General features: G+C 38.2%; 1 protein-coding gene across 1 annotated transcript in view; it reads left to right on the forward strand.

The window, feature by feature from the left end:
• The window catches only part of exoc4 (exocyst complex component 4), a 266,766-nt gene that overhangs the window by 3,261 nt on the left and 239,692 nt on the right, over positions 1-23,813 (forward strand). Inside the window, exons 3-5 of the mRNA XM_033976073.2 lie at positions 1,012-1,206; positions 11,962-12,155; positions 17,200-17,309. Of these exons, the coding sequence (XP_033831964.1) occupies positions 1,012-1,206; positions 11,962-12,155; positions 17,200-17,309 (499 nt within the window). The remainder of the gene's footprint in view (positions 1-1,011; positions 1,207-11,961; positions 12,156-17,199; positions 17,310-23,813) is intronic.

The following is a 23,813-nucleotide window of genomic DNA, read 5'->3' on the forward strand; positions in this document are numbered from 1 at the left end:
CCGCTTTAGTCCCGCTTTAGTCCTGTTTTTGTCCTACTTTAGTCCTGCTTTATTCCTGAGTCTGGGCACCAGCAGGAGGCCGGGACTAAACCAGTACTAAACCAGAACTGAACCAGGACTACATCAGGACTAAATGGTTCACATGACACTCACATACACATTATAGTGCTTGACTTGGGATTTCCAGTAAACCATTTATTCATTACAGACATGATTAGCCACAGTAGCTCATTTGCACAGTAAAATAGACTGTCCAATGTCAGCGTGCATTGCCAAGCCTTACAGATGACATGTGAAAACAAACATCCAGGGCATATAATATAATAATTATGTGTTCAGTTATTATTATTCTATGCTCTATTTTTTAGTTATAAGCTCTTCTGTTTCTTTTTGATTGAGGTAGAATAGTCACAAATAAAAATATGACCATTACCAGTGTCTCTTTTTTCCATATTGGCACTATATTCTCAGAGTTTGCTAATCATACACTGAGATTTCACTTTATCGCGCTAAAAGTAATCTTCAGTCTGTCTATTGCACATGTGTCAAACTCAAGGCCCGTGGGCCAAATGCAGCCCGCTACGTCATTCTCTGTGGCCCGTGACAAAGTAAATTAAAAGGTATGACTGTCTTAAAATGTCAGTTTATCATTAGATACACAGTTAAACAGCCATTTTTTCATATCTATGCAAATCCATATGCAATATTTGTAACATGAATAAGTAATAAATACAGAAATGGTTAATTAACAAGATGAAAACGTAGTGACATTTATCTTACAGTTACATGTAGCCCTTTGAGAGCAACCATTTTGTTGATGAGTTTGACGTCCCTGGTGTATTGTATTGAATTTAAATTGCTCGCTTGTACCGATACCTTTTTAGTTTACACCATGTTATGTCAACTAGCAACATAAACAAATAAAAAATAAAATGTGATAAAACAAAAAGTAGAAGAAGTTTTTGTCACGAATGTCGATATCTTTTATACTTTGACCTGTTTTCCTTTCAGGTCAAGGAGAACCTTTTGTCCTGTAAGATGCTGCTCCACTGCAAAAGGGATGAACTGAGGAAGCTGTGGATCGAGGGAATCGAACACAAACACGTGCTGCAGCTGCTCGACGAGATTGAGAGCATTAAACAAGTGCCTCAGAAACTGGAAGCGTACATGGCCAGCAAACACTACCTGCACGCTACGGATATGCTGGTAAGTGATAATAATTTTAGTTATAAACGGCTTTCAAAACACACAAGGACATTCTACAGGACAAGTGAAAAACATGAGTGGAAAAAACACAATATTAAACTGTACGATGGTGTGATTGGTGACATGGTGTACGATACAATAGAGATTTATTCCTGCCTGTTAAATAGAGTATGTATGTTCAAACCACAGACTGTATAAAGAAGCGACCTTGTTATTATTGTTCACATCTTCAGTTACGGACACACAATAGCGGGAAAAAAATGCCCGGATCATGTAGAGCGGGTCAATATGAACATTTAAGACCAAAATGACGAGAGGGGCCACAGTTTTCTAATGTAAAGTGAATTGGAGCCAGAGTCGATGGAGCCGGAAGCGCAGCACTCACTTCCTGTTTATAACGCGGCGGCTAGCAGGTTAGCTATGTCCATTTATATCTAAATCTTTTAAATCTAAACTGAGAGGTCTCGAGGCTGACTCCATAACATGCTCTTGTTTTTCATAATCTGTTTGTCTTTTCCTGTTATCTTGTCTCTTTGTAATTATGTAACTGTGTTTTTTATTTGCTGCTGCTGCTTGGCCAGGACTCCCTTGAAAAAGAGGTTTTGGATGGGACTTAAAATAATAAAAACAAAATAAATATACAGTCTATGGTTCAAATATATAAAGATTGCACTAGTGAGCAGGGCAGAGGTGGGTGAAATTGTTGAAAATCTTTATGACTTTTTAAATTTCTGTAGTAGAAACCACATAAAAATGTATAAAAAGTTCAAACTGTCAAGGTTGCATTGATGTTTTAACCCACGTATCGACATGTGACTGTATCGTTACATCCCTGACCATACCTTCTGCCAATGGTGGATGAAGTACACAACTTTGATACTTAAGTAAAAGTACAGATACAGAGGTAAAAAGTTACTCAAGTAAAAGTATCACATGAAAAAATCTACTTTAGTAAAAATATTTAAGTATTTCACACAAGTGCTGTTCATTTGTTAAAGTGTAAATGCAGTGATAATGATTAAAAATGATATACATTTTGGTCAACAGTAACTATACAAATACATTTTTCCTCATGAGTTTTGTGTATTTATTTTTGTTGCTCAAAGCCAAAGCTTAAACTCGGAAACTATAGTCAGGATGTTTCCACAAACATGGTAAAAATAACCCCTCAAATCATATGAAAAGTACGTTTTACTTTTCAATTCTGTTCAAAAATGTACAAATATTTCCTCTTAAGTAAAAGCCAAAATTATCCACTGTAAAACTGACTAACTGACATACAGATACCTAAAAATTCTACTTAAGTACAGTACAGTTACTACTTCTTTCTTCCTTTATCTTTATTTATACAGGGGAAATCAATGAGAGAAATTGGGCGCCATGTTAAAAATACAATACAATGGACTTATATATAAAAGTATACAAGTCCATAAAACTTTAAAAATAGCTGCAGGTGTGTGGATAAAAGTTCATTACCACATTATTAAATTGCGATTGTCACCAAACTATCCATTTTTGCTTTTTCTTGGAGTGTTTTCCATTTTTTCCCGTCTCAGTTTTGGTGCAGCTCGTCCTTAGCCTTATAGAGTCATGTGATCTGAGATTAAATGTTCCGCTATCAATGATTAACAAACAGGTGAGGTGTTCTGGGAGTTTTTTTTTTTTTACTTTATAGTTTGAACAATCGGTCAACTGTCATTTAAATACAATTTCCATTTTTTTCTTCATATTTTTCTTTTGTAACCTTAGAATATATGCAAGTCTCTTCATAACACGAATTTCTTCCACAATGTCCTTCCATTTGCCGAGCGTAGGGGGCGTCTTCCTTATGCCATTTGTGTGTAATGGCTTTTTTCATGCTGTCATTAATATCTTGATTAAAAAATAGTGTATTTTGGGATGTGTGCGTCAGTGTTTAACCCAAAATACATCGTTACGCATGTTTTTGGTAGTTTGTAACCAAATATTTTCCCCATTTCTTTGCCCGAAGTATCGCAAAATCGTGACGCCTTGTTGCACGGCCAAAACACATGAGCACGGGCGTCCATTTTATACTCCCCACATCGTCTCCAACACGATTCATCCATACATAGTGATACTTTTTTAATTTGTGTGATGAAAAATCTGAGTATGTTCTTATTACTTCACTTATTTCTTCTTTAATTTCTTTTGCCCACTTATCCCTGACGTAAAACAATGTATTTTTCCCGTTGACCCCTAAACCTTTATACCATTTAGATATAATTTTTGCTATTCTGGCAGTTTTTGAAGTAGTGTCTTATAGATAAACTTCACACCGTGCTGTTCTCTTCTAACATAAAGTGATTGTTAACCTACTTTTCCGCAGAGAACACAGTGATGAGTTTCAAATCCATCACCTGTAATAAAACCAGGAGCTCCAACCGTCCTTGTACTTGTACTTCACTACCTCCCACCACCGCCTTCCGCTGACTCCAAAGCTAAATAACATCGTATCTTATGGGGAAAATGCTGTTTTTTTTTTGTAAATGGATTCGGGAGCCTCTGTGTTTGTTTGATGTGGAGGAACAGTTGGACATGAATTACTTTAAAAGCTTTCAAGGCCGAACCAACTGAAGTCTTTTTTTTCTTTTTCTTTCTGTGTCGTGATGCGCGCGACTCAAACTCAATGTCACGCAGCTCCGATTGATTTCCCAGCATCTGTCATCCTTTTAAGAAACCCTTCCTAGCCTTGAATTGTCTGGCGGGTGCCCCTCTCACATAGTCCGAGTTACCGCTGTGGTTTGTGTGCGTGCGTGTGCGTGTTGTTTGTTGTCGTCTGATGTGTGTTTTTGGCTCCGCAGGAGAGCTAAAGATGGCATCATGGAGGACTAAACAGCTTTCTGATCTAGCGGTGGCTTCGCTCTCTTTCACTCCCTCTTTTATCCATTTCTCTCCTCTTCCTCTGTCACTCCCATGTACTTTTAATTAGCCCAGACTGGTAGATTACGTATAAATTGTTCAATACTCGAGTATGAAGAGTACATTTACTTAAAGAACTCATATTACACTATTTTCTGATCTCTGTTATAATGTTGTTTCCTCATCAAAAAAACAGAGCTGAAGTTGTGTTTTTTGTTTCTTTCACACATGTTTAAACAAACAAACTCTGCATATTTAGGCTTTGAGTTTTTCTCTTGAACAGAAAACACTCTGCTCCACCTTGTGATGTCACGTGGTAATACAGGAAGTAGTAAGTAGTAGTAGTTTGTGCAGTATAGGACCTTTAAAATAATCTTGGTCAAGTAAAAGTAATTGGCAAAAATGATAGTCAAGTACAGAGTAAATTATGTGATTAGTTGATGTGATGTGAGAGAAAGGAAAAATAGAAAAAAACAAAACATTACTTTATGGTATCTGACAGAGTGGAGCAAGAAACGCAAGTGTTCAAATAATTTTGTTTTGTTAGTGTGAAGCTTTTGTCACTTATAGACTTGGTGGAAAGTGTAAACAAAACTTATACTAAGCCCTAACCCCTATTCCTAAACCCTAAACCCTCAACCTTTAACCCTGATCCCTCAACCCTGAACCTGAACCCTAAACCCTCGATCCCTTAACCCTAAACCATAAGCCCTGAACCCTAAACCGTAAACCCTGAACCCTTGATCCTAAACCCTGAACCCTAAACTCTAAACCATGAGCCTGAACCCTAAACCCTGAACCCTTAATCCTAAACCCTAAACACTAAACCCTATCCCTAAACCCTGAACCTTAAACACTAAACCCTGAACCTTTAATCCTAAACCCTAAACTCTAAACCATGAACCTAAACCCTGAACCTTAAACACTAAACCCTGAACCTTTAACCCTAAACCGTAAACCCTGAATCCTTAACCGTTAACCCTTAAACATAATCCTACTACAATACAGTTTTCACATGATTCACTTTGTAAATACAGAACTGTACATGAATCTCAACATACAGTTTTGATATGATTTAGGCAAATGTTTTATGATATTATCAACATACAAATATATTACTTTATCTGTTCTATGTGTAAATAAAGCAGAGTTAGACCCCTGAGGATCTGTTTTCACATGTGTCGGTGAAAGGCTGGCACACTGTAGTGACATGAGTGCACTGAGTCACTCGTGTGTGTCACTGCGAGGGTCATATTGAACCATCTGATATTGGATAATGAAGATCCCACTTATGCTCAAGCCGAGCTCTTACAGCCCGAGAGGACCATAGACTGTATAAAGAAGTGGACTAAGTGAGTGTGACATCACCCGTAGAGTTTGTTTAGTCAAATGAAGCTCGTCGAGGCCAGTGGTTATAGGAGAGAACTGGAGCGAACGACCACATATCTTGAGTTACGGACACAATAACGAAATAAAAACAGCAGGATCATGTAGAGCGGGTTAATACGAACATTTTAAGAGCAAAATGACGAGTCTGACAGCAGCAGGTACAGAGAGAGGAGCTGCAGTTTTTCAATAGAAAGTGAATTGCAGCCAGAGTCGATGGCCTCACTGTGCAAGTTTATCAAGACTGAGAGATTTATTCATAGTTTTCGGTCATGTCTTGTACGTAAACGCTACTGACCCCTGCTCCAAGCTAAATTTCATGTTGCATCCTGGGCATAGACTGTATATATAAATGGACATAGCTAACCTGCTAGCCGCCACGTTTTGCCGCCTCTCTCTGTAACTGCTCCTGCCAGACTCGTTATTTTTTATCTCAAAATGTTCGTATTAACCCGCTCTACATGATCCTGCTGTTTTTATTTCATTATTGTTTCCATAAATCAAGATATGAACCTCAATAAAAGACAAATCAGGCGCTTTCTTTCCATGGCGTCGCTCCTTCTAGCGTTAGCAACAGGTTTAATTGACAGAATTCAACAACGTCACACTCACTTAGTCCAGTTCTTTATACAGTTTATGATCCAGGCCCATCCCAACTATTATCACACTGAATTAAAACGTTACTTTATATAATATTACTAGTACAAGAGGCGAGAGTTTCTTCAGTTACTCAATTAAATGCGTCAAATGTAACCGCCAACTACCCGCTCTCTTCTCCCTTCTCCGTTCTCGCGTCCCTCCCACTCGGCTTTCTTACTTACATAGTTTGGTAATAATTAGTTTGCAGGAGCGGGGTTATGTGAGGAGGAGGGAAGAGGAGAGATGATGGGGTGCCCAAAGGACCGTGAAGAGGAGGAGGGAAGAGGAGAGATGATGGGGTGCCCAGAGGAGCATGAAGAATCCTTTTTTTGTGGGGGAGGAATAAGCAGATCTCTATTCAACCTGCCGCCCGCTCAGTCTGTACGGCGCGTTTTGGAAGATCGTTCAAAGTTCTGGCGTCAGTTGGGTGCAGTCGGGGTCTCGCTGACTTCAGACTTCAGATGCGTTGATCAGCTCAAGGTGGTGCGACTGTGACTTTGTGACAGGCAAAGTGTGGAGACCATGTGCTTTGATGCGTTCTGTCAACCAGGAGATGTATAGATAATTAGTACTTTTAAAGAGTGTTTTGTTACGATACTAAAATTTCAGACGTGATTTTGATGCTAAATATGGGTGTGCAAAAATATCAAATTATCAATATATCGTATCGTTTTAAAGATACAGTATTGATATCGTGGGCTGCTGTATCAATATATCGCCAAGAGTGTTTTTTTGTTTGTTTTTTTTGTATATTTTACCAACTTATTAGGTCACAGCGCTATAACTGTGGCTTGTTTTTACGAAAAGAAACTCATTTATGCCGAACGTTTGACATTTGATTCACTGTTTTGGTGATTAAAATGGGTTTATTTCGTATAAACTTCGGTTTAACAAAGACTTTTAGTGCCACAGTTGTGATTTAATATGTTGTGATCGTTCAGAGTCGTTAAACTGCACATGTCGCCTGTACATGTAAATATGGAGCTCGTATAAGCTGTGGATGAGGAATACTGGACGAAGTAACAGTCTGACGGCCTTTTCTAGTTGGGAAAATGCACGAAACAAAATGCACTTTGTGTTCATTCATCTTCAATAAATGGACGATTAAAAAAAAATTAAAAAAAATGTGAAAATGGATCTTTAAGTGTCCCGAAAGCCTTTATTTTTAATTGAATCAAATCGAATCAGTTTGAAATATATCGTATCGCATTGTACAGAATCAACAGTGCACAGTATCGAGATATTTATCGTATCATGGCTTATGTATCAAGGTATCGTATCGGCAACTTCTTTATAATACCCAGCCCTAATAGTAAGGAATAAAACCGATACGTAATATGATTTTTCCATGATTGAATGATTTAAAAAAAAAAAAAAAACTCTTTAGACAATATTATATGATTTTTTATTTTTTTTATTTATTTTTTTTTTTTTATATATCTGTGTAATCCCTCAGTCGTCCAGTAGGTTTATATTGGTCTATGTCTGTATATTAGTCTATTTGTCTTATACTTGTTCTGATACAGCTCAAGATCATTCTAAAAATATTCAGAAAACGTTCATTTCTGTTCTGTAAATGTGACTTTTTTAGTATCGATACCTGCTCAAATGAGTGTCTAGTTTCGATACTAGTTTCCGTATCGATTAGTACTTGTCTTTCGTTACTTTTCACAACCCTCTGAGGCCACGAACAAATGACACGCTGCACGTTCAGACAAATAGTTGGGTGAATTGTAATAAACATTAAAATGCTTGTAGTCGTTTGCATACACAGATTACAGGCTGGAGTGATTTCGAAAAAAAAAAAAACCCAAACAAAACCCTAATTGCAGTTTTTGTGTATCGTGGTTTTGATTAGATTTACAAATTACTTTTTCGAAATTAAGATTCAGTTCACCGTGTACTTTTTAAATACAAACCGGAGCGAAAACGTTTGCGACAAAACTGAAATATGAACAGTTTAATGAATACAACGATCACACTTTACATTATTACCTCGCACTTATTAAACCCATTTACTACTGACTTTTCACACCGTTCAAGTTATGATTTCAGTTTTATAGCAATTAATCTTTTATTTATGTCAAAACACTTTCTCAAACGCCGCAAAAAAGAGCGGATTATGAAAAATAAACATGAGATAGGCAAAAATAGATTCATTTTATGTGTATTGCTCCCTGTTGAGATCCTTCCTTGTCCTGAAATTGAACTTAAACTTTACTTTTCCTGAACTTGAAATGAATCTTCAGCATTTGACCCAGGCCCGGGCGCAAACCAAACTGACTGATTGTGCGTTGGAATTGTATCAAAGAGGTTCAAACGTTAATACGCTTTCATTAATTGCCGTTGTTTTAGGTGCGTGAAACGAGAGTCCGGACACTTTTAACCGAAGTGACACCGTTTTGCACCTTTTTTTTTGGTCTCGTTTGACCCATCCTTCAACGCCCCGGGAACCAACCTGCCAAACTGTCAGGAGTAGACATAGCACGATATTCAAATTTGGCGTCGTAACGATTATATCACGATGATGATTAAAGTTACCGACAGTTAAAAATGTTTAAATAACTGTTATATTCAATTCAATTCAAGTTTATTTCTGTAGAACATTTAAAACAACTTCAGCCGACCAAAGTGCTTCACATAAAAGCCAACAAAAAACAAGCGTACAGAAAAACACCAACAAATCCTGCGTATCGAGTGTTAAATACCAGGGAGAAGAGGTGAGTTTTCAGTCTCGTCTTAAACTGCGTTAAAGACTGAGAGGATCTATTGTACTGTACTTTCCTATAAGTGAAATCAACAAAAGTCATCAGGAAGAAGTAGATTTTTCTTCACATTCTGGAGATGCAATGGGGATTGTCGTTGTTACCTCACAATTAAATAAAATGTCCCATGAACGATTATAGAGATGTTGGTTTTTCATATACTATAGTTAGCTGGAGCCTTAACTTATTGTGCATGGCAAAAGAAAACTTCAATTCTGTTAACTGGATAAAAGTTTTAGAGTGGAGACATTTGTTTTCTGACTATACCCATTCATCAACTCCAAAGCCTGGGAATTGAGCTTGGGACACTTTAGTAGGGCTGAAAAAATAGCCCAAATTGTCCAAATATGTAATAAAACTTTTTCTGGCCAATATTCCAATCAGGATTATATTTGCGTTTTATGTTGAGCCAGATGCTTTTCAGATTTTTAACATGAAATGCAAACTAATAAATGAATAATCCAATAATCCCATGCAACTCAGAACATGTACCTAAACAACAGCGGTTTTTTTTCGATAATCGGACGCGATATTGTGTTGTTTTCAAAGGACTTTAATTTCAGTCTTTGAGATTATTCAAATTTGGATTCGATCGCGATTAATCTTGTAGCCGTACTGGAAACTGCCGCTATATAGACAGAGTATACTTGTTCTGTTTTAGCTGTTTAGTTTAGATGTGGTGGTGTATCGATTGCAGTATCGGTATCGGCCGATATCCGATCTTTTTTGGGCGCTGCTGTCCCAAATTTGCACGCCCATGTGTCCGTCCTCAGTGCATCAGATTTGTCTTTTTGAACAGACTCATGAATAGAAAAGTAGAAATCGAAAAGTACACAGTTTGTAGAGCGTTTGCCCGCTGATTCGAAAGGTATCGGTTCGATTCCAGCTCCCACAGATGAATACTGCCGTGGCGTCCTTGGGCAAGACACTTAACCAACGTGTGTGTGAATGTGTGAGTGTTTCCTTGACGTAAAGCGCTTTGAGTGGCTTGAACATGGAAAAGCGCTGTATAAAAATGCGACTATTTACCATCCGAAAACATTTGGGTTTTGTTTTTATTTGTCCAAAAGTAAAAAAAATGTACGTGTGTTCTTACAACTTAAGATAAACGTGGACTTTGCTATGGATTTGAGCTCAATATCATCAAATATCAGACGTCGTATCGGCTCAAAAAACGCCCGTATGTCCCCGTCCGTACTTTTATTGCTGCGTCACAGTTTAAAAACGCGGCAGTAGAGCTGTATTTCATTAGTATGCGTTCGCCAAAGCTAAAATCTCCCATGGCGTGCCTTCCCTGACCCTCTCCCTTCTCCAAATTCTTCTCAGTTTTTCTCTCAACTTGAAGCCAGCTCACCAGAGGCGTCATATTCCTCATTACACCGACAGGCCTGGCCCCTAATGACGTTAACAAGATTTTTCTGTCTCTAATCTCGGCCTAATAGTAATAAGATCCCCTCCTCCAACACACAGAGGCGCGCCCGTTTAACAATTATCGCCATATAGCCACCTACACACACCGTAATTTCACATAATGTCATTTTTGCAAGGTACACATACAAAATGCAAACGCTTTTTTATCCGCAGGGGCTTAAAATGCATCGTTTTACACTGCAATGATGTGGTTTTGGTTTGCATACATTTAACCTGAGCCTAGAGCAAAGTAGAGGCTGGTCCCCTTTGGCCTGTGCAGTGTAATGTGTGGGCAATTAGTGCACATGAAACAAATGAGCAGCCTTAATGAACACACCGCGAGGTTCAGCAGTGATAGAAGAGCGTGGACAAACACTGTGATTTCTGTGCATGGGGGAACTGCTCCGTTTGGATGAGGTTTTGAGGGAGTCCAGTGAGGGTTATCTGGGCGTCTGGAAATTTATATGTAGCTAGAGGGTTTTTTTCAGACCAAGATTTAATGGGTTTCATTCCATACTTTTAGGTCTGAAAAAAATAAAATAAAAATGATGATGGTGATGATTTAAAAAAAATATATATATATATGATGATGATAAAAAAAAAAGATGATTAACAAAAAATTATGAGGATGATTAAAAAATAAATACAATTATTATGATATATAATAATAATAATAATTTATAACGATAATGATGATAAAAAATAAATACAAAAATAATAAGATGATTGAAAAATAAATGCCAAAAAATAATATGAGGATGATTAAAAAATAAATATAATAAAATAAAAATAAGAATAATAGGATGATTATGATATAAAAGTGATGATGATGATGATGATGATGAATTTAAAATGAATTAAAAAAATGAATTACTGGGTACCTTTCTTTTGTTTTTGAAGTACTGGTACTAAAACAGTTCTTGGTTTTCATTTCCTGTACTTCTTTCAGCACCTCTTCCTCTTTGAATCGTGTGCTGTAACTACAAAAAAAATGAATCATATAGTTCATCCATTACTATTACTGTGTTTTTTATTAATTTCATTCATTTACATCATCAGTACGATGTCCTTCAGTCGTGTGTTTGTGCCTTTCAACAGTGTCTAATCCTAATTTCTCAATGGCATTTTGAGGTTGGATAGTAATATGTACAGTACCAGTCAAATGTTTTGAGCATTTTTACTACTTTTCACATTTACATACACACAAAAGACATCAAATATATGAAGCAAGTAGTAAAAAAAAATGTATTAATAAAGAAAAACACTGAATGAGAGACTGGCAGTGTATGTTCACCCTCTCATTCAATCTATTTTTCACTACTTTTTCTACTTTTGTTCACTACTTTCTACATTTTATACATATGTAAGACATCAGATATATGAAGAACGATATATAGAGTTAATTAGTTAGTAGTGAAGGAAAAAAGTGACTCTACTAAATATTTTTTAACAAAGCAAAGGGTGGAAACTTTGAGAATGAGAGTAGTGTAAAAAATGAATAATATTGCAGTTGTATTTTTGGAGATAGGAACAATTTTAATACCAATTATATCATGTATGAAAAGAGAAAATAAGCTCATTAAGAATCTGAATAGAACAGTTTTCGTTCATTTAAAATAACTGTGGTCCACATCAGTCATCCCTAAACCCCGTGTTTGTGCGTTTTCTTGTGCAGGTGTCCGCCGTGGACTCGTTGGACGGGGATTTGGTGCAGGTGGAGGGCCTCTCAGATCTGCGGCTGGAGCTTCACAGTAAAAAGCTCAACATTCACCTGGTGCTGATCGACGAGCTGCATCGACACCTGTACATCAAGTCCACCAGCCGCCTGGGACACAAGAACAGGGACAAGAACGCCGCAAGACCGCCCGGGTAAGGTCCTCTACGACAGTCAGACATAAGAGGCCACACCTTCTCGTCTAAGTCTGATCCTGTTAGTACTTAGATGTGAGGCTGCTGGGAAAACCACACGAGTATGAACGTGGTTACATTCTGTATGAAGAAGTAGAGCGGGTTAACACGAACTTTTTAAGACCAAAATGACAAGTCTGACAGCAGCAGGTACAGAGAGAGGGGACACAGTTTTTCAATAGAAAGTGAATTGGAGCCATATTCAGTGGAGCCGGAAGTGCACGCGCATGATCACTTGCTGTTTAGGACGTGGCAGCTAGCGTGTTAGCTTTGTCCATTTATATAAACAGTCTATAGTCACATCATGTAGTTGAATAAACAGGACATTTGTATTATTGTGTTGTGTTGTATTAGGATTATAGGCACAGGACTAGTTTGGACTATTACCTCATATAGTAGTGCCTTCTTCCTCTTCTTCCTCTTCTTCTTCATCAACTTCTTGTTCTTCAACTTTTTCTTCTTCATCAACTTCATCTTCTTCTTCATCAACTTCATCTTCTTCCTCTTCCTCTACTTCATCTTCTTCTTCATGAACTTCATTTTCTTCTTCTTCTTCATTTTCTTCATCAACTTCATCTTCTTCTTCATCTTCTTCCTCTTCTTCTTCATCAACTTCATCTTCTTCTTCAACAACTTCATCTTCTTCTTCTTCTTCAACATCTTCATCTTCTTCTACAACTACTTTTTCTTCGTCATCAACTTTTTCTTCATCAACTTCATCTTCTTTTTCTCCTTCATCTTCTTCATCAACTTCATCTTCTTCCACTTCATCAACTTCATCTTCAACTACTTCTTTTTCTTCTTCATCAATTTTTTCTTCATCAACTTCATCTTTTTCTTCTTCTTCATCATCAACTTCATCTTCTTCTTCAACTACTTCATCTTTTTCTTATTCATCTTATTCATCAACTTCTTCTTCATCAACTTCATCCACTTATTCTTCTTATTACACTAATTACTGTAACAATAATTTTTACCAACTTGCCAAAACACTTGAATCACTTTGTCTGTGTTATGAATATTTCTGTATAATATGGATTTAGATTTTATTGTTTGGCTACAAAATTATGTCTTGCCTCATTACATGACAAAGTATTCAGGTTTAAACAAGGTCTACTCCATCATTATACATTTTTATAGAGTTTTAGTAGAGATTATTTGTATTTTTTATGGCTGTTAAGAATCTAAGCTCAATTATTCACAATATGGATGGACACGAAACCAATTACTGAACCAAAACTTCAACACAATGAGATATTTTAACATTTGGCTCTAGTTTTAGTTTGAACTTGACGCTCAGGACATTCATAAAACCAGAGAACACTTGCAAATTTTTTTTTGCGCAGCTACGAAGGTTTGAACTTTGAGAGAGTTTAAACAAGAGAGAAATGTGAGAAAATGTTAACGCCTGTGTGAGAAAAGTGTATAAAGTGTGTGGTGAGGGGTTTTACAGATGCAACACATAGAATAAATATAAAAAATAAACCTGATACTTCGTGGATTTCGTTTATCGTGGGTTATTTTTAGAACGTGACCCCCACGATAAAATTTTAAACAGTTTGCAGTGGTTACTCCTCACTTACCTCATCCAAATGATTCACTTCGATCTCTGAAAAACGCTTATAAACTCATCACTGCGGAGTCTTATATCGCACTTTTCCAGTGACTTTAAAGCTTTGCGCATTATTCATTCATTCCATACCCAGTGGTGCTAAGCTAACTTTGTCGCCACTAACCCTTCGACCACCACCAACACTCCCTCACACATCACATTCACGCTAGACAATGTGGGTGAAGTGTCTTGCTTGAGGACACAATAACAGATCAGCTGTCATTTAAATACAATATCCATTTTTCCCAGTGTTCTTCATATTTTTCTTTTTGTAACCTTGGAATATATGTACAGTAAATTTTGGACTATTGAGCCGCACCCGCTAAATTTGAAAAATAAAATAAATGTTGTACATACATAAGCCGCATGTTACAAATATGTTGCAACACGAGATATTTACACAGAAAGACGGTACACAGAGATATGTGAGTTTTAATTAAAGTTTTTTTTTTTCCAAATTGTGCCTGTAAATCGGCACCAACACGGGATGAACATACTACAGGTTTAGAAAATATAACAGCATCAACACGAGCCGTCTGCTTTTATTTCCTCTGAAAGATTTTGTCGTCTTTTTACATCTACTAAATTCTTCCCTCTGCTGCCTCCAACGTCGCACCATCGATTCTTTGACGCCAAACTTACGTGCAGTGGATCTATTTCCTTCGTTTTGACATCAGATCCATCGCCTTTAACTTAAAAGACGCAGAAAATGACAGTTCAGAATCAAAACTAGTGTATTCTTCAGCGCATAATCTTTCCCCACGTCCGTCTCACTTTTGCGTTTACTGCTAGAGAGCGCCCCCCGGTGGCTGTTAACCAGTAAAAATCTATAAATTAGACCACAGGGTTCCAAGAGTGGGGAAAAAGTAGCAGCTTATAGTGCGAAATTTACGGTAAGTCTCTCCATAACGCAAATTTCTTTCACGATGTCCTTCCATTTGCCGAGCGTAGGGGGCGTCTTCCTTCACCGACGTGTGTGTCAGTGTTTAGCCTAAAATACATCGTTATGCACGTTTTTGGTAGTGTGTAACCAAATATTTTCCCATTTCTTTGCTCGAAGTATCGCAAAATCGTGACACCTTGAGCACGCCCCATTTTATACTCTCCAACAATGACTTTTTTTGAAAATCGCAGCGCACTGTGACACTTGGTATTATCAGCGGTTTCCCATCCGAGCACAACTAGCATGCCAACACACACTTCCTAGTCATCGGTCAATGAAACGCTTTAATTACAGACAACACACAGCAGATGTATTTTAGCCTCTAGACCTGCTTGTACGAAATATCTGCACTTGGCCACATTTTGCTCAAATACAAACCTACAAATGGAAAAAATAAGTTACAAAGCCTTTAAGTGATGAAACAGGATTTGGAATTTATTGCTTTAGAAGTAATATCAGCCCCACAATATCTGCTTTTGTTTTGTTTCGAAGTCACTTGAAGGATAATACGAGGTGAACCGAATCTTTTTCCTTTGTTTTTTGTTTACCCCGATGCATCACCGTAGCCTATTACAGAAAGTACGGTGATACGGCTTTAGACACGCAGTTTGTATTACCGTTTTACGCGTTTAAATCGTTCAGTTTTGGCTGTTTACAAGTGCGTTTTCGCGTGTGTGACTGTGTATGTGCTGTACAGTAATTATGGCAATGCGGTCGGCCGGGGAGGTTTTGTGATTTATTACCTGGGGTCAGGCAGCGACAGGGTTTGGCCTCGTCGTATAAGGTCTCGTCTAACAACCGGCCCACCTCCTCATACGCTCACTCACTTAGCAGGAACATTGTGTTGATACGCCCGAGCTTAAAAGGGCCCGGATCGCTCCCTCCGCCGGCGAAGGCTTGATAAATGACTCATTGGAAAGCAGAGGCAACGCTACCCCGAGATGCTAGACTTTGTTATAATAAAAATATGTCTGACGGAAAATTCGGTGTACGTTTTGCAGTTGATAAGCGACGGTAGAAGCGCAGTCGGTCGAATGAAAGTTTGGAGGTTGGATCGCGGATTTTGAAGCGTGACATATTGTTTAAGAAGATGTAGACGGTAAACGATGATGCTGACACAAATTTATGCCGCTGACACGGAAATACAGCAGATTTAAATCACGAAAACTGTTCCAAATCGACAATATTGTTAAAAAATAATGAGCCGATATAAATAAACGTGTCTGTAATGAGTCATAGAAGTCATTTTCTCAATTTTTTACAGCTTAAATAGTATCATAAAGCCAAAGAATAACCACGAATTTCCAAGTAGTGCGAAGAAAACGTACACAAAATACACTGTTTTATCTTTTATACGTTGAACGATGTGTTGATACAGTGATTATCGTGACGGGACTATGGAAAAGACATGTTATTTTTCCTGTAGGACATTTTCCCCTCTGCAGTTATTTATGTATTTTTGTATTTATTGCTCATGCCATTTCATTTTAACACCAATCTAAAGAGTCAAAACTAAAATAACTAACATAAATACAGCTGTTTTGTGCCTTAAACATTAACGGCATGAACAAAATGAACAGGAAGAATGTAAATCTTCAAAACCCTGCTGCTTTTTCCTTTGCGTTTGAGAGGTTTCGTTCAGCGCTGCTATGGCAACATGTCGAGGTAGAGCTATGGTCACGGTCAGGAGTACCAACATGGAGGATTCACCTTTTTATGTTGATGTGAAAAACTGGAAATTCGACACAGGGAGAACACTTTGGAGCTTATTGAAGTTTATTTTTTAACCTTTTTCCAGGCAAAACATGAAGTACAAATTATTGTTTTGCCCGATAAATCCAGACTGATATCTCTCGGGTTAATTTTTTATACAGATTGATATCAGTCCGGTCTCCTCGTCCTCTGTTGCGTCTTGAGCCCGGTCAAACGTGATCGTCCAATCAGATTAGTTAAAATCAAATTTATCTCACCGCAGATTAACACAGTTTAGCACGTTTAGCGCTCATTGATTCTGCAGAAATCAGCCAGGTTTTTCAGCTGCTTGTGATATTTTTTTCCTTATTTTTTCCAATATGGACGGACCATGCCTGTCCCCGATTGGCCAGTCCATCTGTCAATCATGCCCATGTGACCAGACTCATATTTTCGTAAAGTATTGAAGAAGTGTGTGTTCTGCATCTCGAGCAATAACAGGACAAATACAAATAAAACATGTTATTTATTTATTTGAGGATTTTATGAATACAACAGAAGGAAATTTGTACTTAACCTCAAACGGTAGAACTTCCAGAAACTTCAAATCTGTGTCATTTTAGTCGCAAATACAGTCTTCAAGGTTGATTCGTACTATGATATGGCTCCTCGGAAACCACATTTTTACCAGAATATACATTAACAGAACTGTATACGTGCATACTCCAATGATAACCTTTTCTTTTCCCTCTCTTTAGCTCTCTGACGAAAGACTCTTCCCCGATGCCGCCTCTGGACGTGAGCAGCCTCTCCACTCCTCGCAAACTTCTGGACACCTCACAGTTCAGCACGCCCGGATCCGGCAGTGGTAATGATCTCACTTTATTTTAAAACAAAAACAAGCTGTAAGCGAAGGGTCGTCACTACAGATCGATCGGTTAGATTGTTTAGAATCCGGAGCAATCGATGGCCGACAAGCTGATGTGTAACAAAACAAAACAAGACATGAGTTTCTAAGAGTATTGTTCGCATTTTATTGTCATACGTGGGAAAGATTAACTGGAGGTTTGTTTATTTTAATGTCTCTATCTACCTAATACATACAGTTTTCCTCCTGCGGCCACGTCTAGGGAGGTTGGTGTCACAGTTCTGCATGTTTTTTTGCTTTTCCCAGTCCTTTTTTCAGCCTGTTCCGGCCCTTCTTTTGTTACCTTCCCGTTTTCCCTGCAGCTTCCTCTCGTTTGTTAATCAGCCCAGGGTCGTCTGTATATATACTGCTTCTGTAGATTGTTGAACAGTCAAATGGAACTATCAAGCCCTATATCTGCAATACCCTCTTGCATTTCTGAAATCCTGAACGTGCATTTATCCCTGTTTGAGTTACCTGTTCTTGACTTTATTCCCCAGCCTGTTTCCCCTTTTGAATTCCCATTGTTGGATGAGATTTTTGTTGATTTTAAATAAGACATCTTTCCTCAGTTGTTTTATTTGCCTGATTTACCATATTCGGAATTACCTGTTAAAAGGACACTTCCTGTTGTAGTTTCTAAACGTTTTTTTCTGCTTTGTGTTGCATTTGAGTCCAGTTTACCTGTGTGACAGTTGGGTACAGTCCCATGGATCTTAAATTTCTGAATAACATGTGTAGCTGTAGTCAGAGGAACATCAAGCTGCTTGGAGATGGTCTTATAGCCTTTACCTTTAACATACTTGTCTGTAATTGTCTTTCTAATCTCCTGAGACGAATCTTTCCTTTGCTTCCTCTGGTCCATGTTGAGTTTTGGACTGATTACAAGATTCTAGACACCTGTGATGCTGATTAGTGGACACACCTTGGATTAAAATGTCCCTTTGGTCACATTATTTTCTGTCTTTTCTAGGGGTACCATCATTTTTGTCCAGGCCTGTTTCATGAGTTTTTATTTTTTTTAATAATTCTGTTGAAGCCTGGTCGAAAAGAAATGTCTGACTTTGATTAGTTACATTTCATAGAATTTTTATTTATTATTACTTTTGTCAGATTCAAGTTATTTCTGTGACAATTGCGAGTTTTTCTTTCATTAAACGACGGATACTGACAATTTTGAAGGTGGAAAAGTGCTACACATGTGGACAAGTCACTCAAAGCGCATTACATTAAGGAAACACTCACGCATTCACACACAAGTGTACACAGACGCTGGGAAGGAAGTGCGTTAAGTGTCTTGCCCAAGGACACAACGACAGCATTCATTTGTGAGCTTGTGTACAATATAAAGCATATTTAAATATTCGATAAAACTACACATAACTGGAACAAGCTGCATTCAAATCCACACAATGTTGAAAATCTGTGATGTTTAGAGTCACCTGTTTTGCGCGTCGTGTGTGTTTCTTACTGCTGATGTGTCGTTGAGCAAAACATTGACCTGCCTTCCCCCGTCGTTCTCGTCGTGATCGTAGATTATGAATGTGAGAGCGTTTGTGAGGTTGAATGGGGCTTTGATGTAAGGAGCTTTGAGTGGCAAAGGACGAAGAAAACCAGTTATTTACTTTCTATAGCTGCTTATTTTTCCACTTATGTTGTCTAAAGTATTATTTGCACTGAATACGCTCCTTTCTTACAATAGGGTTAGGGTTCAGGTCTATAGCAATTACTTTGTTGACTGTATAGACGACAGCGCATTACATTTCACCCATAAAACAGCAATTCAATTCAACTTTATTTATATAGCCCGTTTAAAACAACTTCAGCTGACCAAAGTGCTTCACATAAAAGTCAAGAAAAAACAAATATACAGAGATAACGCGATACACGGGAGAAGATATCCTGTCTAGCTAGTGTTAAATGCCAGGGAGAAGAAGTGGGTTTTCAGTCTAGTCTTAATCTGCATTAACGTTTTAAGGACTGAGAACATTACAGACCATTATAACTCGTCTAGACTTTTCGTTTTCAGCCATAAAATCATGTTAAAGGAAGTATCAGCGTGTACTTTTGCCTTTTTTCACACAACTACTTCTATTTTACGCCTCTATCCATCGTTATTTTTCCTTTGACGCATCAAATAACCGACTGGGAGAACCTCTGTGGTACCTGCGCTCTGACTGGTCGTCTTCGAGGGGACGACTTAAGCACATTCCCGTAATGACAGTAACATATTTAAATAGCCCCATGCCTCTGCTTTGAGACGCCGTTTGAATTTACACGATAGCACGATTGGTTGCGGAGTTACGGTAGTGGAAAGTCCGTAACCGCGAGTCTATCGGCGGCGATAGCATCCGACGCTATAGGGTTAAAGACTGAGAGGATCTGACAGGCAGAGGGCGCTGTTCCATATTCTGGGTGCTGTCTCCTCTGGTTTTGGGCCTGGCTTTGGGCACAGCTGACCTCAAGGTGGACTATAGAGCTGCAGGAACTCCCTCAAATAAAGAGGACCCATAGAGCGCACACATTTAAACACAGTCAAAAATATAGTTTGTTTGGTGCTTAAACGTTCAAAGATCAAGTCTGTATTTCGCGGACAGAGTTTAAAGCTGTTGAGGTACCAGTCCTGTGTGAGCCTCTTTATTAGGTTAGTAAATTTACATAAACGTTGGATCGCAGTGTGACTCTGAAGTGCTGTACGTTTGCAATTTGTTTCCTCCCCGACAAAACCCCCAGCGTCGATGAAACGTTCTGCACCGACAAAGACGCCTACGAAGGTTTGAACTGTGAGAGAGTTTAAACGAGAGAGAAATGTGAGAAAATGTTAACGCCTGTGTGAGAAAAGTGTATAAAGTGTGTGGTGAGGGGTTTTACAGCAAAAACATATAGAATAATTGTAAAAAATAAAGCTGATACTTCGCGGATTTCGAGTATTGCGGGTTATTTTTAGAACGTAATCCACACGATAAACGAAATCATAAGAGAAGACCATCATTTTTCATGCTACATTTTTTATGATTTTTATGAGATAATTGCCATTACAACTGTCCAGGAGAAACTACAACTTTGCAATATTTGAATAATAGTAATAATAAAAAAAAATAAAAAAATAAAAAATATTTAAAAAGGCAGAAAGAAGGAAAAAAAATAAAACAAAACAAAAAAACAAAACAAATGTGTAGGTAAAATCAGACAGTGTTCCCTTCTTTGAGAGGTGTTTGTTGTCCCTCAAAATAATAAAAAAAATGGAGTCCAGGTGTCTAAAAATTGCTGTGTGGTTCTCTTTAAAGTGTGTCTAATTTTTCCAATTTCAAGAAATACAAAACGTTTCTTATCCATCTTGCGAAAGTTAAATGAAATAAGTGAAGTAAAAGACAGAACATCACTGCCAAGAATCTTTGTGTACGCTTCAAAAATAAAATATAGACCAGAAGGGGGCAATAATCCATGTTTAAAGTGAAGCTAGGTTTACGTTTTGTCCGTACTCCCAATGCGTAATAGACTAAACACATACATTTCCTCTATAATGTCCACACCACACTAAAGCCAACCTCCTATATGCAATCACAGATGTATGTAGATATATATATATTTTTCTCCCTGTTACGTGGCAATTACCATATGCCCTTTTGGTGCCCCATTAGTACTTTTCATGTCAGCCATCACAGCGGGGAACGGCCTTGATTATTCTCCGATCAGCTCCTAACAGCATCTGATCTAACTGTACAGAATAACATCTCTTTGGTTGCAGGGGCGTATGGAGAGACCGCCGCGTTTCTCCCAGGCAAAGCACAGTGGAACGCAAACAAGAAGATAATGAAAAAAGTTAATCCGGCAATAACTCGGTGTCCCCTCGTGGTGTTTCGGAGTTTTATATTAAGCCTGGCACTTTTTCCCCACCCACGCTTGGCATTGGAGGCTCGCTCGCTTCGCTTCGCTTGTTTTTTTTGTTTTTTTTCCTGACGCGGATGCCAAGTGACCACGAGCGCTGTTCATATCGCAACGTTGAGGTGTGTTATTGTGTTTTAGGTAACAGCAACTGAAACGTTTTAGCATGAGAAAGAGAGAAAGAACAGAGAATAGAACAGTATGAAATGGTAGTAGTAGTAGCAGAGATAGTAGTCCAGATAAACGGAACAGTCAGGAAGGACATCTGGCTTAAAATATGAATGAATGAATGAGTCTGTTTTTATTATTGTGTCTTGCATTCAAAAAAATGCTATACTCTTTAATGAGCTTATAAAACACCATTAACAGAGAACATTAAAATACAACAGGACATTTGTCAGACGTCTGTTGTCAGGAAAGGGGGAGAGAGAGAGAGGAGAGAGGGTAGAGAGAGGGGGTAAAGAGAGGAGAGAGAGAGGAGAGAGAGAGAGGGGCTAAAGAGAGGGGAGAGAGAGAGGAGAGAGCAGAGAGATAGGGGGTAAAGAGAGGGGAGAGAGGAGAAAGGTAGAGAGCAGAGAGAGGAGGTAAACAGAGGGGAGAGAGGGGGTAAAGAGAGGGAGGAGAGAGGGTAGAGAGCAGAGAGAGGGGGGTAAAGAGAGGGGAGAGAGAGAGAGGAGAGAGCAGGGGGAGAGGGGGTAAAGAGAGGGGAGAGAGCAGAGAGAGGGGGTAAAAAGAGGAGAGAAAGAGCAGAGAGAGAGGGGGTAAAGAGAGGGGAGAGAGGTAGAGAGCAGAGAGGGGGTTAAAGAGAGGGGAGAGAGAGAGGAGAGAGCAGAGAGAGAGGGGAGAGAGGAGAGCAGAGAGAGAGGGTAAATAGAGAGGAGGGAGGGGAGAGAGAGCAGAGAGAGAGGGAAGAGAGGAGAGAAGGGGTAAAGAGAAGGGAGAGAGAAAGGGGAGAGATGGGATAGAGAGAGAAGAGGGGCAGGAGATCCAGCCCAGGTAAAAAAGAGTGGGAACGAGAGAGGGAAAGAGAGGTAATGCAAAAGGATAAAAGCAGAGGGAGGAGAGAGAGCGGAGGAGACCAGAGCAAAGAGGGCAGCCCGAGTACAGCAAAGAAGATGGGGAAATGCAAGAGACGGAGAGGTACATAAAAGAAGAGAGGGGAGAGGAAGTGGAAAGAGGGGACACGAGAGTGAGATGGAGAGGGGGAGAGTTTGGCGATAGAGAGCTAGGCTAGGTAAAGGGAGGAGAAGGGAATGTGGAGAGGAGATGGTGAAAGAGAGCCCTTTAATGAGATTATAAAACACCATTAACAAAATACAATAAAATACAACAGGACATTTGTCAGACGTGTCTTACAAAAAACAACAGATTCATTTAAACAAACTTATTTGCCGTTTCTTCCAGACTTTACAGAGAAATGAAGCAAACGTATAAACATGAGAATGAAACAACCATCGTCGTCATTACACCGGAACATTTCATCAAATAAAGGATTTCTCAATTCATCATAAAATGGACAATATAACAAAACAAACAAAAAAAAAACCCCAAAAAAACGCCAAAGCAATATGTGATTTATTGCCTGTTTGGGTATTGGGTTGTCACAGAAATTGGCACCTAGACATAGTTTGATACTCATTTAAACAAGTATCAATATTTAAAAATACATATGGACGTGTCCTAAGACCACACGGTAAATATTACAGTATATTTTTCTTACTATTGAAAGCAACTTGAAAATTTTAGTGTTGTGACTTCAGCTCGACCGATACGGGGTCATTTAAATTTACTATAAACTCACACATAGCCCCTTTTTTTTACCACAAACCTGTAAGAGCTGAGCTGTACTCATGTTTGTGCAGTTATATCTTTGTATTATAGTGTTAATATAAGTCAAGAACGTTGGCCGAAACCAAAATCGGCCTGTGCTGGAGATTCAAGGCTGATATCTGATACTCTAAAAACTCTAAAAAGTACAACTATCTGTCGATCTCTAGTTGTGACACACTAGTATACACAGCCCTCAAATATTGTTCAAAAATATATACACAAAGAAAAACTGCTGGAAAATTCAGTTGATTCTGTTGAGCAAAATCACTACATTTGATGCTTTATTCTATCTCAAAATATGTGCGAACTGGTACTTGAATACTTTTAGATTTTTCATATGATTCTTTTACTTTTTTTTTGCTCTGGTATCTGTACTTTTACTTAAGTAACACTGACTTGAGTACTTCTTCAATTTACAATTTAGTAACAAAACCAAATGTAGTAATAATTGTTGTAGTTGTAATTGTAGTTCTTGTAGGAGTTGTAGTTCTTGTAGTTGTTTTAGTAGTTCTTGTAGTTCTTGTAGTAGTAGTAATTGTTGTAGCTGTAGTAGTTCTTGTTGTAGTTGTTGCTGTAGTAGTTGTTCTAATTGTAATTGTTGTAGTTGTACTTTTACTTAAGTAACAGAATTGAGTACTTCTTCAATTTACAATTTAGTAATAAAAAACAAATGTAGTAGTAGTTGTAGTAGTAGTTGTAGTTGTTGTAGTAGTTGTAGTAGTTCTTGTAATTGTAGTAGTAGTAGTTCTT

This window comes from Periophthalmus magnuspinnatus, chromosome 12 (genome assembly GCF_009829125.3).
Source record: "Periophthalmus magnuspinnatus isolate fPerMag1 chromosome 12, fPerMag1.2.pri, whole genome shotgun sequence".
Classification (NCBI taxonomy): domain Eukaryota; kingdom Metazoa; phylum Chordata; class Actinopteri; order Gobiiformes; family Gobiidae; genus Periophthalmus; species Periophthalmus magnuspinnatus.